The sequence below is a fragment of the Mustela nigripes genome, chromosome 6 (genome assembly GCF_022355385.1).
Source record: "Mustela nigripes isolate SB6536 chromosome 6, MUSNIG.SB6536, whole genome shotgun sequence".
In the NCBI taxonomy this organism is placed as follows: Eukaryota; Metazoa; Chordata; class Mammalia; order Carnivora; family Mustelidae; genus Mustela; species Mustela nigripes.
Window position 1 is genome coordinate 13,990,185 of NC_081562.1, and position 15,402 is coordinate 14,005,586.

Genomic DNA, 15,402 nt, shown 5'->3' on the forward strand with positions numbered 1-15,402 from the left:
CAGCAGAACAGGTGCTTCCCTCTCAGAGGGGTCAGATGCATCCCTCTGGGTAGAATACAGCCCTTAGGTCTCTCTCAGCCCAAAAATGACCCACTCTGGGAATTTCCCATGCTGCTTTGGAGAATTTGGTTTTTATTAAACATAGTGTTTTTCAACATGCTCAAAATTTTGGGCAAGGTGTGACTATTCTTCTACACTAATGCCAGGGAGGTGGGAAGGGAAATGAAACCTGAATGGGAAGTTGATGAGGGTGTTCAAAAACTAGAGGATAGCATGGGCCAAGACCCAGACAGAGAAGCTGAGCAGCAGGAGCTGGAAAGGCCAGTGATGAAAGAATGATGAAGAAGGAGGCAGGGGTCAAACTGGTCCTCATTAGAGTCATTTTATGACACTTCGTCCCAAGAGTTCAATGAAGGGTTTTAATCAGGACAGTGACATTCTCTCTTAAACCAGTCCTTCTAGCTTCCATAATGACCCCGGCATCTTTCTTGGCTAGAACCCACCATGCTTTCCTCTTTTCAGTCCATCTCCATTCCCCATGGCCTCCCACCATTCCCATCCAAGCACCATCCAAATACAACAGCAAGGGCAGTAGGGAAACAAAGGAATGAGTCCCCTCACTGTCACCATAAGTCTGGATAAGGTCAGTCAACAAGGGGACATTTTTGAGTCGGCAAATAAAACCGTGCACACATTTTCAACGTACAGCCACATGTGCCTAAAACTGAGCTCATAGAAAACCCCAAAGTCAACAACTTAAGGTAATGAAAGCCCCTTGCTTACTATGAAAGCAAAAAATGAAACCATCCTCAACTGGAAGACTCCCAGACTGCATCATGTCAAGAGACATGGCTTTCCGAGCACTTAAGTATTATAAAAATACTCCCATCAACTTAATCTAAGTGGCCCTAATTTTGCTCCCTTTCAGAGGGACAAAAGGACAAGCAATAAGAAAAAAAAACACTTCAGAAAATAAATAAAAATTAAAAACTGTTCTCCATTTGAGAGAAGCATGGAAGTCCCTGCAGCACAGGGCTGTCATAGTCCCTCCACTCCTTCATGTTGCACATCCAAAAAGTGCAGTGTGAACAGAGCCACTCTGGAGAGAAAACTGGCAGGTGCTGTTAAAATATAAAATACAGTTACTTATGTCCAGTAATTCAAGTTGTATATTTGCTGTGAAGAAATATTTGCACATGTGAACAAGAGGATTAGACAACTCTTTATTGCAGTGCTCTTTGCAAACAGGAAAAGCTATTAAAACCTATACACCTATAAATAGAGAAATGGCTAAATAAATACATTCTGTACTTACAGGGATACATATAATAAAACAGCATAGACTAATATAGAATATTATATAATATAAGGCAATTAACATCTAGTATAGCAGTTGATTATATTTTAGAACCAGTCCGCTGGGTTTTAAACAGTCTCTGCTATAATCTCGAACAAGCTATCTAATTTTTCTAAGCCTCATCTGTAAAATGGGAATGACAGTAGCATACTTGCCTCATAGGACTATTGAAAGAATTAAATGAGTTAATGCATGTTAACTATTTAGAATGGTGCCCGGCACTTAATAACCACTCTATACCTGTTAGCTCTTTACAGTTATAATCCCATGGAATACTATATATAGAATGATGTGGATATGTATGTGTACTAACTGAGAACAATCCCTAATACACATTGTTCAGTTACAAAAAGCAAATGCTCTATGTGGTATTCCATTATTTATTGTATCCTATCATTCATGTGTCTAAGAGAAAAACTACTATAAATTTCCCTTGGGTACCTATAAATGTAAATGCATAGAGAAGAAAGGACCTGGAGAAGAAGCTAGAATTAGAGGAAGTGGTCCCAAAGGACATCCGCTCTATCTAATTTTAGATAGATGATAAGTAAATAGATACACATGTGCATATACACAGTTACATACATGGGCATAGAATGTATTCATAGAACACTTGTGACTTTTAAAGTGTGGAGAAAACGTAAAGGGCCAAGGTGTTGCAAATTATTATTCCTCTTTTATAAATGAGGAAACCAAAGCTTAAAGACATCCATTAATGTGCCTAAGAGCACACCACCAACAGGCCCCAGAGGAAGGATTTAAGCCCAGCTCTGCCTGCCCCACAGCCTTTCCACCACCCCATGCTGCCTCTCAAGGCCACCCAGTAGTTGATGATGACAAAAGCTAGAAGAAGGGGCCTCCTCGTCCACACCGGATGGAATGGTAAAAGTCAAATGCAGTGGAGAATTGTGTTGTTGTTTTGTTTTTAATTAATGAACCTGTTGGAATGTGCCATTCAGCAGTGGAGCTGAATTGTTCCTGCTGTTCCTGCAAAACAAACAAAAGTCCCTCCACCCAAGCCACTTCTGTGACCACTTTTCTAGCCTTATCTATCCAGGGATTGTGAAAGGGACACAGAACTGTTGGCAGAGGGACCTTCTCCCACCAGCAGGGACCCAGTCTCTGGTCTTCCTGCCACCACACTAGCCATCTACATAGACTGGGCATCTCACCCTCGGCAGCCCCAACTCATCCCCATCTAGAAGGGGAAGAATCTTGAAGTCCAAGGTGTTTTGTCTCCATTAGCTTTACTTCTCCCTGGGTCTCGGTGTGATAAACTGAGTCATTATTTTACTGTGACTTGGTGGTGTTGAGGTTCTCTTTCAGTTCTAACAGCCAAAAAACTTTAGAAATTTTCCTCCCTTTATACCCTAAACTAATAATAATAATAATAATAATGATTATTATTATTATTATTATTTCTCCTTCTCATAAGATGATATTTACTTAAAACCTCAGGTCATTTTGGCTCTCTTCATACTGTTAATGAAAACTTCCCAAATCAATAAGTAAAGCATCCTTCAAAAGCTAACCTTCCATCCCCCTTCAGTCAGAGGAAGGGTCGTTTTCCTTAGACTATCAAGGGTAAATGAAAGTTGAAAAGGTTTTGAAGAATGGCATAACTAAGAATGAATTCATTGTACCATTTAGTAGCTGGGTGACCTTGGGAAAGCAAACCTTTCCTAGACTTGATGTTTTCCACCTGAAAAATGGATGTGATACCTACTCTTAAGGTTGCTGGGTGGATGAAGGACACGGGATCTGTGAAATGCTTGTACTGAGTAGGAGTCTGAGAGCTGGCCCTTCCCTCCTACATAGAGCAGCTCTCCTCTTTCCAGGGTTCCCAAGATTTGGGCAGCCTGTGTCCCCTCCCCAAGTGGCTGGCTCCTCTCTGAAGTCTGATCCTTTTTATTTTCCTTTGGTCACAAAGCCTAGTGTGGAGTGTAATTGTGTGTATGTGTGTGTGTGTGTGTGTGTGTGTGTGTGTGTGTGTGTGTGTATGTGAGAGAGAGAGAGGGAATGGGTCTGGCTTCTTTGAAAATGGCTTCTTTGCTAAAACCACAACCTCGGATCTGATACCAAAAGAATCTGCTGGCACTGGTCCCTGTCAAAACAATTCAGAGATATCCAGAGACTGTCCTCCAGGGCTGGCAGCGGGCCCCCAAGCTCAGCCTCACTCTTGAATTCCCAACAGGCTCAGGAGGCAGGCCCCCAACACTCCATGGCACAGCCCCATTCCTCTATGCAAAGGAGGCTGGAGAGAAGGGCTTGGCATTCTGAAGCAAAATTCTCTCTCTCTGCTGCCTGCCTCCTGCAGAAACCACACACACACACACACACACACACACACACACACACACACACACCAATTTTCAGAAGGCTCTTGGCACTGCCTACCCCTTCCTGAGCTGGACAGAGCTGCTGGAGCAGGATCTACCCAGTCAAGGCTGCCTCCTTCATTCCCAGCCCCCTCCCTTCCCTCCTCCAGAGTCAAGGTTTTGTCAGGAGTTTCAGGGGCACTGACTGGTGGGGAGGGGGCCACAGACATCCTGGCTGCTGCCAAGTCCTTTTCTTTCCCCCACAGTATGTTTTATAAGCCGGCATGTAGTTTATTCTTCTCCTAAACACTTCACTAGGGTGCAGGGCCTGGAGTTGCCATAGAAACACCTTTTAACTCCTCCCCATCCAGAAAGCAGTGCCAATCCCCAGGGTTTGAGGGGAGAAAGGCAAAAAGAGACACCTGTGGATGAGGAGAAAGGAGAGGGAAGACCATGGGGTTCGTTAGACAGGGCCAAGTCAGGCATACGGTTCCCTTTACCCAGGAACATGGCACTCAGCCACAAAGAGAAAACAGCCAGGAAGGTTCTGGAAGAAGAAGCTGGTGGTCTGGCCTGAGCATCTTTAATGGGCTACAGCGTTGAATGGTGGGGTCGTAAGGGCCAAGGAAAATGGGGAGCTCCTACACATTTCCTTCAGGGAGAGGACAGGCAGAGCTTCAAGCCAGACTGGAAACAGAAAGGCTCTTCAGCTAGGAAAACTGGGAGCCACCTACTGGACACCAGCTGCGTACTGTAAGGCAGCGGAGGTCAACAAGCAAGCAGTCCACATCCACACCTCCCATTTTGAAAAGCATTATCTCATCCCTACCACTAGTGCAGTGCACCAAACCCAGGCAGAACAGTTTTGGATTGGTGCCAGCATATCGAAAAAAATTTTTTTTGATTCCTTTTTATTTTCACTACCACAATGTTCTGGTCTTCGGGTACTTCCTATTAACTTAGCTTTTCTCTGGGCAGTTTATCGAGGGTGGGGATTGTTAAATCAGTCCAGAGAAATTACAAGAAACTTTCTGCATCAGCTCAGACCCACAGCAGGGAACCTAAGAGTCCGTCAGAGCAACCATTAAAAGCCGGGTCTCCTTGTTGCTGTGTCCACTGCTCTCTGGTGAACTTCCAAGGTGAAAACCCAAAAGCCAAGGGCAAGGGGGAGTCATGAGGTCTCCCTCTCCCCACATACCAAAAAATCCAAGCGAACACACCCAAGCCATTGCCCAGCAGAACAGGGTGCCCTGAATCCACCTGTCAGCCTCGTGGCCTCTTCACGGAGCAAAACCAGAGCTCACCTGCAGTAGCAGCAGCAGCTCCCAGCACTACTCAGGTGGGAATGTTACCAGTGGGGGGAGGAGGACAGGCCAAGTGGAATTGGGGTGGGAGCAGTCAGAGGAGAAGGAAGAAAACCTTCCAGGCTTCAGGCAGCCCAAAAGAATCCTTCAGGCAATCCACAAACGGAGGGGCCAGCCGGATTCCCCCGGGGAAAGGGAAGGGTGCACAGCATGGTCCCCAGGAAGCCTCTAACAAGGGTGACCCCAGGTCACATAAACACCCACTCCTGCCAACTGGACTGACCTTCTGGTCACCAACCTCCCTGACTTCTCCTAGGCTCAGCAGGGCCCCCCAGCAGTGCCCCTCCCAACCTCGGCTGCCTCGTCTGCCAGGCTCCTGTCTCCTCCCCCTCCTCTCCTGCTGCACACTTGTGGAGGCCCTCACCCAGGACCCAGTGGAAAATTTTCCTTCTTCTTTATGACTTAAAACACACACGCTCCATTCTTCACCTCTGAATCGACACAGGCAGAGGGCAGCTAGACTGTGCCCCACCCCACCCCAACCCGAGTACACACACACACATACACACACACAACAGGGGCCACTGGACTTGCATGCTTTATGAGCTGGAAAGTAGAGGAGAGATGTTTTCCAGCTGCTACTCCACCTCTGGCCATCCAAACACAAGTGTCCCGAACACTCCCAAACAAGTTCTCCCAGGACACTTGCAAGGCCCTGGAGAAAAACTGGTTCTACCTCTTGCTGAGTCTCTAATCAAGACACCAAGTCCAGTTTGGAATTGTCACCATGATGGGACCCTTGGCATTTTTGTTCTTTTGGTGACAAATCTGTTTTCCACTGCTCATTCTCCCCCTCCCCACACACATTCAAGGAAAAAAAATAGCCTTCCTGTGAATTCTCACAGCTATGTGATAAGTGATCCCTCACACACGCCACCTCCTGCTTGCTATCAACACTCTCAAATACGGTTCCTCCGGGAAAGGGTCAACCCCACAGCTTTCTTCTCATTTCCCCCCTTAAATCCACTCAAACTTGGCAGTCCAAGAAGCTCCCTTAGCCCTTGCCTGGGAAGTGGGAGGCTGGGTTGGGTCTCAGTGAAAAGAATGAACTTCATGGGTGCAGGAGAAAATGCAAACTCAGAAAACTTCAAGATTCCCCTGCAACTTTGTGCACATGGCTGGCAACTTTTTAAAAACTACTGAACATCCCAGTACTTTAGTTAGTTGGCATTCCACGTTTTAGGAATCCTTTTCCACCCTTCTCCCCCAGCCCTTCCTACGTGATAGTGAAAAAGGGAAATTTCCCATATGTCAAAAGGACCAAAAGGGACCTCACGCCCTAAAAGGAGAGCAAAAGCTGCATGGGGTTCACTCAGCCACTGCAGGTTTTCTCTGCAGGGCATCTGCCCCTTCAGCTATGCCATATCCTCCGACCAAAGCAACGGAGTTTCGCCACCCCACCCCAGGCTCAGGCAGAGAAAAGGAGCGGGGCTTGCCATGCCACCCGGAGCTGCGCCCCATTCCCGGCTGCAGCGCAAGAGCGGGCACCGCAGGGGCTCTGGCGGGGACACCCGGAGCGCTTACCGATGTCAGAATTGCAGAAGGCGTCCTGGGGGTGGCTGGGCGAGCATGTGCACGCCTCGGCGCCCCAGTCTCCCAGGCTCCAGCTGCCCAGGAGCACGACTAGCCCGAGCCAGGGAGTCATTGCCGCTGCCGCTGCTGAGGCTGCTGCTCGCCTCTCCAAAGTTGTGCGCGCCGCTGGAGGGGCCGCTGCAGCCCGAGCTCTCCTGCTCCGCTGTGCGAGGCAACTTTGGCCTCGGGCGCGCTGCCCCGGGAGTGCCCAGCCGGACGGGACGGGACAAGGCGAGGCTGCCTCAGCGCTGGCGCACGACTCTGCGGGCCGGAGGTCTCTCCGGGTGCAGGAGCGGGAGCTGGGGCGGAGCAGGACGAGCAGGAGGAGAAGCCGTCTGAGCGCCCGCCCGCTGCCCGCTCTGCGCCGCTGCCGGGCGGCTGAGTGATATAGTGCGGGTCCCCCGGGCACCCCCTCTCGGGCACACGGCGTCCGCCCCCTGCGACCAATGGCAGAGCCGCATTACCTCATCGGCCCTCCGAAAGAGGCGGGGCCGGGGGCGCGGGCCGCCGGGGCGGGGCCCGGCCGGACCGTTCAGATCCTTATAGGGAATAATGCGGCTGTGGGCACCCGAGTGGGTGAAATGGAACGTGTCTTGAACTTACGCTTGCCGAGTGACCCCCGGAGCGGCGCTCCCGTGTCCCACCTCGCCAGTACCCTGACCACACATCCACCCTTCTGAGTACTTCTGACCCAAACCAAATCAACTGCCACCCACCACAGCACTCGGCCATCCTCGGGTCACAGGGTCACAGGGGCCTTGGTCCTGGAGACCCTGTCTGCGCCTAGTGGAAAGGCTAGGGGAAAAGGCTAACTCTTCAACTTCTCTGGAAAAGAGCAGGCTCAGAGGGGAAAGGATCAACTACACACCCACCCCCGACCTTTCTGGAGGTGAGGACGCAATCTGCCCTTTGGAGCTGGCTATAACGGACTGCTGTTTCCCTGGGGGCTCACCCAGAGTAAATTGTGAAGTCATTCAACAAACGCTGTTCTGGATGTTTGATGAGCACAACAAAATCCTTGCTTCCACGAAAGTTTCAGGCAGTGCATCAGTGAATTCACCAGTACACCAAATAATTTCCTGCGGTGATGGTATCATGAAGACGGAAAAACATAGAGAATGGTTTAGAAATCACTGAGGAGAGGGAGCGGTCACTGTTTTCTATGGGGTAGTGAGAGAAGGTCTCTCTAAGGGAGTGACATTTTACCTGAAAGTTGAGCAAGTAGAAGGAGCAGGAGGAAATCTGGGAAGAGAGAACACCAATCAGGGAGAACGGCAAGTGTAAAGACCCTGAGCTTATTTGAAAAGCAGTGAGTAGAAAGGGCAGGAGGAAATGGTAATCTCACCAAGGCCAGACAAGTCTCCATTCTTCAGCAAAGAATTTGGGGGTGAATTGATCCAAAACTGGGGTAACTTACACCAGATTCTAGAGAACTATCCAGGATCTTAGACTACTAGCTATAATGGATAATTGCTAATAACTAATACTATGACTCTCCTTATTATTAAGTAATATCTTGATTCTACCTTATAGTTTCCATGCCACACCTCATTATATCTCACAAAAAAAATTTTTCAATAGGAAAAACACAAAATACTATTCACACTTTCCAGATGAGGAAACTGGCACAGAAAGGTGACATGACTTGACAAGCAGCCAGGAACTCCATTCACTCATTTGCACCCGAAGAGAGACTTTATTTCCCTGAACTTTAGCAGTAATTAGCTGTCGCGGTGCAGATGCCCTTTTGCAGCTGGAGTCTTCTGTCTTTCTATCTTTGTGTGTGTGTGTCTCTCTCTCTTTCTCTCCTAACTCATTCTGTTTAGAAAGAGACTTGAATGTTTTGGCTATAGATATGCAGAAAGTTTGGAACAAAATAATCCTCAGAAATGCAATTTCAACTTCTTTCTCAGACTCTATTTGCACCTCCGAGAAGTGACAGTGGGATGGCAGAAGCAGAAAAATTGATTGAAAATGGTATTTCCAAAAACATTTGTTAATCTCCTTTGCCACCATGCCCCCCTTAATAATTGTAGCTATAAGGAAGGAATCAAGCTTCCACATTTTTCTGCCCTATCCCCTTCCCAACTTTTAAGCCCCTTTCCACCTTAACTCTAACAGTAGCCTGCCCCAGATAGATCTTTCCCTTTTTAAATGTCTACTTCAGCACTTAGCTCACTATTTCATGGAATATAATTGTATCATTTCCCCCAATCACATTAGAAATACTTTGAGACCTGAGATACGTGGCCACCCTCCTTTTTTAGCTCTCTGAATACAAAATAGGGTCCCAGGAGACTTGGGTATGGGTATGGCCAGCAGCCCATAGAGTCTGGAACAATGGACACTCCAAAGGCCACTCCAAGGATCCGGGTTGAATGAGGGCATACTTTGTGGGATTTGAGAGTTTTGCTTATCCTTGCATGGTGCCAGTCATGTGGAAGGTTTTATAAGCCTTTCCAGACCAAGTCCACTTGGGATAAGCGTCTTACATGATAAAGGCCCTCTCTTCTCTTTTTTTCTTCTCACTTTACAGTTTTGTCCAAAATGCCAATATTTTGTTCAAGGGAAGTCTATCTAGAACATGAGTATCAGGCAGGTAACTTTTGCTGAACTTCAAGCAGCAGGTTCCTTATAGAAAACATCTGAAGCATTTGATTCTGGCAACTACTTAATTATGTAAGCACCAAGAGTAATCTGATTGTTTTTCCAGCTGAAAGGTAATGAAATTGCCTTTGGGTTTATTTCTTCTTGCTCCCCATCCAAAGCTGATCCATGCAGCATCTTTGGAGTTTAGTTTCCCTTTCAGTTGGGAAGTTCTTCCTAATATCTAACTCAAGCGATTTCTCTCTTCCCACCCATGAGAATTCAGTTCAGTCCTCACCCTGAGGAAGAGAAAGAACAAGCTCCATGAATCCTTGTGAAGAAGAGCCTGACTGCCAGGGTCAGCCCGTGCAGCAAGCAGACCTCACAGGCATCAGTCTGGATGCCAAGGTGTCCTTAGACTTAATAATATATAAAAATTACTTTTTCTTTTTTTTTTTAAAGATTTTATTTGACACACAGAGAGAGAAAGAGAGAGACAGAGAGAGAGAGAGAGAGAGATCACAAGTAGGCAGACAGAGAGAGATGGGGAAGCAGGCTCCCAACTGAGCAGAGAGCTCGATGCGGGGCTCCATCCCAGGACCTTGAGATCGTGACCTGAGCTGAAGGTAGAGGTTTAACCCACTGAGCCACCCAGGCACCCCAAGAATAACTTTTTCAAGACTATTTTATAAGCTGATGGAGTAGACTTGCAGCTAAGGTTAAGAATGACTGTACTGTACTGGCTCTCCCACCTTCTCTTGACAGCTAAGAACAAGGATAGATTTGTAAACCTCAGAAGAACTGCAGAAATTCCAAATCTCTCTGGGTTATCCTCAACCTACCAGGCTGCCCTGATTTCCCCTTTCCTGAAACTTTTCTAGGGTAGGTGAGTTCATGTCCACCTCCTTCATATCAAGTTACGGGATGCTGGAATCTTTGAGAAGCCTCTCATAGACATTTAGACGTCCTTTAAAAGGACCTCAGAGACTACCCATCCTAATTTTATAGGTGGGAAAGATAAGGTTCAGACAGGTGAGAAAATTGTCTCTCATGATAAGCTCGTGGGTAAGCCAGGAGTGCTTTGTAGCTGCGTGATTCCTTAGCTGGCTCTCATGCACTTGTGGACCTCAGTTTCCCCAGCCGCAGTGCATGACCCAATGTTTGCACCCTAGTTGTGGAAACTCCAGCCACTCGTGCTCTGGAATTTGCATGACAGATCTGCAGATGAGTTTGTTTCAGAGTCTCTTTGTTCAGTGTGTAAAGCATGCCACCTGCCCTCACTAAAAGGTTCTCCATCATAACAATAACCACCTCTGAGCCAATCAGGACAAATGCCACTCTATTCTCCTCAGAGGTTTATCTCCTGTGTATTTATTGTTTCCCGTTCTAAATTATTACTTAGTACTTTGAAAACATTCCAAACACATTACTGCAAAGAAATCCATGAAACTTTATTTCTGGGGGACAAAGAGAGGCTGGGCTGGGGTGGGGGGAAGCAAAAGAACTGAGATTGGTTCCAAATGTTGCAGAAGAACAGTTGCCTGTGTGGACTAGTCACCTCATCTGTCCAGACTTCAGTTTGTGTTTATTGGATGGAAGCTGTAATTTAATGGTCTCCAAGATTCCCCTCAGCTCAAAAAGTCTTAGGGTTCCATGGGAAAGTCTCAAGGACAAGGGAGGGAAGATAGATCTTGCCATTTAAACAGGTTTGAGACAAATCAAATGTGTCCAAAACCGAAGCACATCCATCAGTCTCTCAGTCAACATTTAGTGAGTTCCTATTTGGTTCTCTCTGTTCCCCCCTTGAAAACAAAGATGGTGCTGGTGAAGTGTTAGGAGAGACTGAAGCTCTTGTTTCTGAGAGAACCTTGTTTTAATTACTTGTTTATCTGTCTATTTACTTCTTGGGTCATAAGCACTAAAAGGTCAGGAAATATGTCTTTTATTGTCTCTATATTTTATTTTCAAAATGCATTGAACTACTGTTGCAGTTTAAATATCGTCTGCCCCAGGAAAGCCTCCTCTAATCCCCCTCCCCAGTCTTCATCAATCACCTGCAGTGTGTTCCCACAGCACCCTGTGCTCCTTTCTTTCATACTACTTAGCCGACAAGAATGTGATTGTTTATCCATCGGTTTCCCTTCCTAGATAGAGGAAATCCCTTGAAGACAGTGTTGTTAACAAAGAGTCAGCAAGTATTGGCTGAAAGAGTCTAATTAATTGGTCCAACCAACCCTTTCCCACTATTCAGATAGGCCTTGGAGAGCTCACAGAGCCCTATCCCTCTGACCAGTGCTAGGGGGCGCTATAAGCCAGCGAACACCCATTCCCTCAGCCCGTGTCTCTGCCAGTCTCCTGGAGAGGAAGGGAGAGGCAATTCCACACTAGTCACCCACTTTGAGTGGGTGAAACTAACCCCTCCCGTCTACAATGGCCACAAAGCTGTCAGTCAGTATCCCGTCTGGGTCCGCAGCTGCCCAGCTCCTCCACCCCCAAGCTGGCCCCATGTCAACCCAAGGGGAGACATGTTCTCAGGAAGCTACATACTTGTGAATCATGGGTTTGGGGGGAACTGGGAGATCTGGGAACACAGCAGACAATGCTGCGATCCCACTCTTTTGGGGCAGAGCTGGCCTCTGGAAATTAAATGAGAAGAAGTTGCTGACAAGACATTTGTCAGTTCTGTTGCCTCTTCGGGAAACACCTCTTTTCTTCCCTTCCTTTTCCCCTCTAGACTCTAGTCACGATGCCTTCCCCCAAACCCACAGTCCTCATCTGAAAGTCATTACATTCAAAATAGCCTTTTCCAAGCAGCAGACAGCCCTGGTCCACCCATCACCATGAGCCCTGGCCAGACCCTCAGTGGGGCTGCTGCCCAGCCCTGGGTATTATGAACCTGAGATGGTAAGCACTTCTGGTTCTCTGTGTGTCTGGCACCAGCGGGGAGTAAACACCTTTTCTCATTTCCATCTGGAGCCAATTTCGTGGCAGTAAAATTGCAAAATGTCTCTTGCCCTAGCTCCCCACTAGTCTTGCCATGGAGTGAAGACCCTTCAGTAAGAGTCTCTGGCTGCATTTACCTGAAACCTGGGCTTTTCATATTTCCTTCCAACCCCAGCTACTCCCAGGGATTCTTAAGTCAGAAAACACATGTGTGCTGTAGAGACATGTTGTACCCCATGTTTTCTGGTGGTGAGAGGTAGGAAACAGAGTTAATATTTCATTCAGCTTTTGCTTTAAAATTTTTTTTAAATTATTTATTTATTTTTGACTATGTGCTCAATTATTTCTGTGAATGGTAATATAAGTGGAGGGAGACCTTCTCTTCCTCGACCCTGTCTTAATGTCTTCCTTATGCTGGTGGAGTTCACGTGTTTTTCCTTTAAAATTGAGTAGCTGCCTTGTGGTTTCTTTGAAGATTGCACCTGCAGCTTTGCAGAAAAGGTGCATGTGAGTGTCTCTGCTGGGTGCTCTCATGGCTTGGGAGGGAATGGGATGGACAGCATGACCAGTCTCCTGTCTGATGGGGTTGGAGATTCTGTTTCTGGCAAGGCACTTGAACTCTCTTCAACAGAACTGGCTGAAACTGAAGTTGACCGGTCCTGTGTGATGGGGATGGTCCAAGAGCATTTGACACGGTTGACCACATCCTTCTTCAAACTTGGCTGCTGAGACTCTAGTCCCTCTGGGTTTTCAATTTCCACCTCTCCAACTGTACGTTCTCAGTCTTCTTGGCAGACTCTTTGGACTCCTCTTGTCACTGAAATGTAGGTGTTTCCCAATTTTCTGTCCCTGGCTTTTAGCCTCCACACTCTCTGGCTAATTCTGTGCCCTGGTCTAGCTACTGCTCTGCTGTGTGCACAGGAATGGTCACTGCAAGCAGCAGTCTCCTCTGAGCTACAGTCAATAGTCAGCTTCCCCTTGGATAATTCCCACCTGGAGGTCCTTTATCACCTCTTAAGATTCCACTGTCTTTCCCCTGATATGATATTACCCATCTGCACCAAGGGCACCACCTTTCACCAAGTCCTACAGATTCTCACTCCACAAATCTCTTCTTACCCTCTCTTTCTCCCCATTCTCACCATTTCTGCCTTGGATCAGGCCCATGTAGAGTCTTGGCTGACAGTTTCAATAGTCAAATAATTCGTCACCCTGTCCAGAGTCTTTCTCTGTCAAATGCAACTTTTGCCCTGTTGCTCATGTGAAGTTTTTCAAATATAAATGTGAAATCATGCTGTCCTTTGCTTAAAATGATTCATTTGTCCTCCATGGCTTTCTGAATGGAGTCTTAAACTCCAAAGAAAGCCATATGAGGCCCTGTGCTGTGATCTGGCTCTTCCCAGGGTCCCACTTTGACAGGCCATTGGCGTAGAATCCAGTGTGATCGCTACCCCTGTAGTTACGCAACAGAAAGCCCTGTGCTAGCTTATCTCTTCAAACCTATGCCCTCATTCCTTCCTCCTAACCCAACCTGAAGTTCTAGCTGTCAGTTTCCTGTCTCTAGGGCTTATTCACACTATGCTCTTTGCCTGGAATCCACCCTCCACCCTCCTCCATCTCATCTGTAAGGATTCTTATCTTTTAGGATTCAGCTAGAGTTACCACCTCATGGATGTTTTTCTGAGCCTCTATCTTCCTCAATAAAATTGACCTCCACTCCTTGGTTTCTTGTCCCTCATTCCTTTCCCACACACACCATACACTCTAGGTTTCCACCCAGTGCTTCTCACAATCTGTTGCCACCAGTGGTTGATAGGTCTTTCTCTCCTCTAGACAGCATCTGGGGAGCCTAACACAGAATCTGCGCATCGTAGGCACTTGCCAAATATTGAAAGAATAAATTAACCAATAAATAGCAGGGAAAATAAAGAGGGAGGTGATCAGAGTATTACCTTCACAAATTCACCATTACAGGGATTCTAGAATCTAGCTTTTTAAGTCAAGAAACTCCTCTGGGTTCAGTTCCCGGACTTGATCAGTCCCAGGGATACTATGATTCATAAGAGACCAGCAAGCCAACCACAATTCCATTGTCTTTGCTTCTACTGAAGTATTTACTTGTCACATAGGTTAGGGCACTCATATGTGACCCCCATATTTTCCTCCTTAGAATCAGAAGACTTTGTGTGAGGCTAATTTCTCATCAGAAGGTTGCTTTGTTGTGTATGGAGTCAGAGCAAAGGAAATGAGGTCATTGTAAGGAGGGCTTTTCAGCTGAGATACTATAGAATTCTCCTCACTGAACTGAGGTGAAGGCTTTGGCATGGGAGTGATAATGTTCACACCCACTGGCAAGAGCCCCTCCTGCTAGAAGTTAACAATGCCAGACACACATTGCCAACTTTGGAATCTTTGGTCTTCCTATTTCTCTGCTCCAAACTTGCCACTCTTCCCTTCTTCCACCCAGACTTTTTCTGCTCTGGGAATCTGACAATCCATTTGGTTTCTGTGTTTTAGATTATAGTCACCATTCAATGATTCTTTCCAGCCAACTAGTTCGGGTTCTAGATTTTGAATGTTCCCCTTACTGTGTCTCAGTCTGCTACTACAGATGGCCAAGCACATGTGTGGTGTGTGAATTTATGACTTCAGAGCTCAGAAGATAAATAGCCTTCTTTCCAAGATGTGGGTGGACTCTTCATTAACATTGCTCCACCGACAATCTTTATTTGCCTCACAACTTGTTTGTCATGGTGTGATTATCAGGTCTTTGGAGGAAAGGGACAGGATTCTCTCCTTTCATCCTTTCTTCCTGCAGATATTCCCCCAGATGCTAATTAAGTGTCCACTGCTCCACACTAGGTGCTGGAGATCCAACAGTGAACAAGTCACAGTCCTGCCCTCAGGGAGTTCCCAGTCTCATGGGAGAGAAAGACATGAAAACAAGAGTGGGTTGTACAGACTACAACAGGAGAATCAGTGTGCTGTGAGATCACAGCACTGGATCACCCAACAAGGGAGTGGGAAGATGCTTGGGAACCCATATTATGGTAAGAGCTAGGAGAGAACTGTAGGTCACCAAATCCAACCCTCTGATTTTCAGATATGGAAAAAGGCCCAGAGAGGTAGGCATTTATATACTCACACTGGATTATTGACAAAGGCAAGACAAGAAATCAGACCCTTTAGTACTTCATCACCTTCCCATCATCCAGTCTTCTCTAATTGAGGGTAAACAATTATTTCCCTGCCTTGTAATATG

At 46.8% G+C, this 15,402-nt stretch overlaps 2 protein-coding genes across 3 annotated transcripts in view; one reads left to right on the top strand and one right to left on the bottom strand.

Annotated features, from left to right (window-relative positions):
- Window positions 1-7,011, bottom strand: part of TIMP3 (TIMP metallopeptidase inhibitor 3) — a 56,814-nt gene extending 49,803 nt beyond the window's left edge. The window contains exon 1 of the mRNA XM_059402158.1: window positions 6,564-7,011. Within this exon, the coding sequence (XP_059258141.1) occupies window positions 6,564-6,684 (121 nt within the window). The 5' untranslated portion in view covers window positions 6,685-7,011. The remainder of the gene's footprint in view (window positions 1-6,563) is intronic.
- Window positions 1-15,402, top strand: part of SYN3 (synapsin III) — a 453,479-nt gene that overhangs the window by 201,740 nt on the left and 236,337 nt on the right. The window lies entirely within an intron of this gene.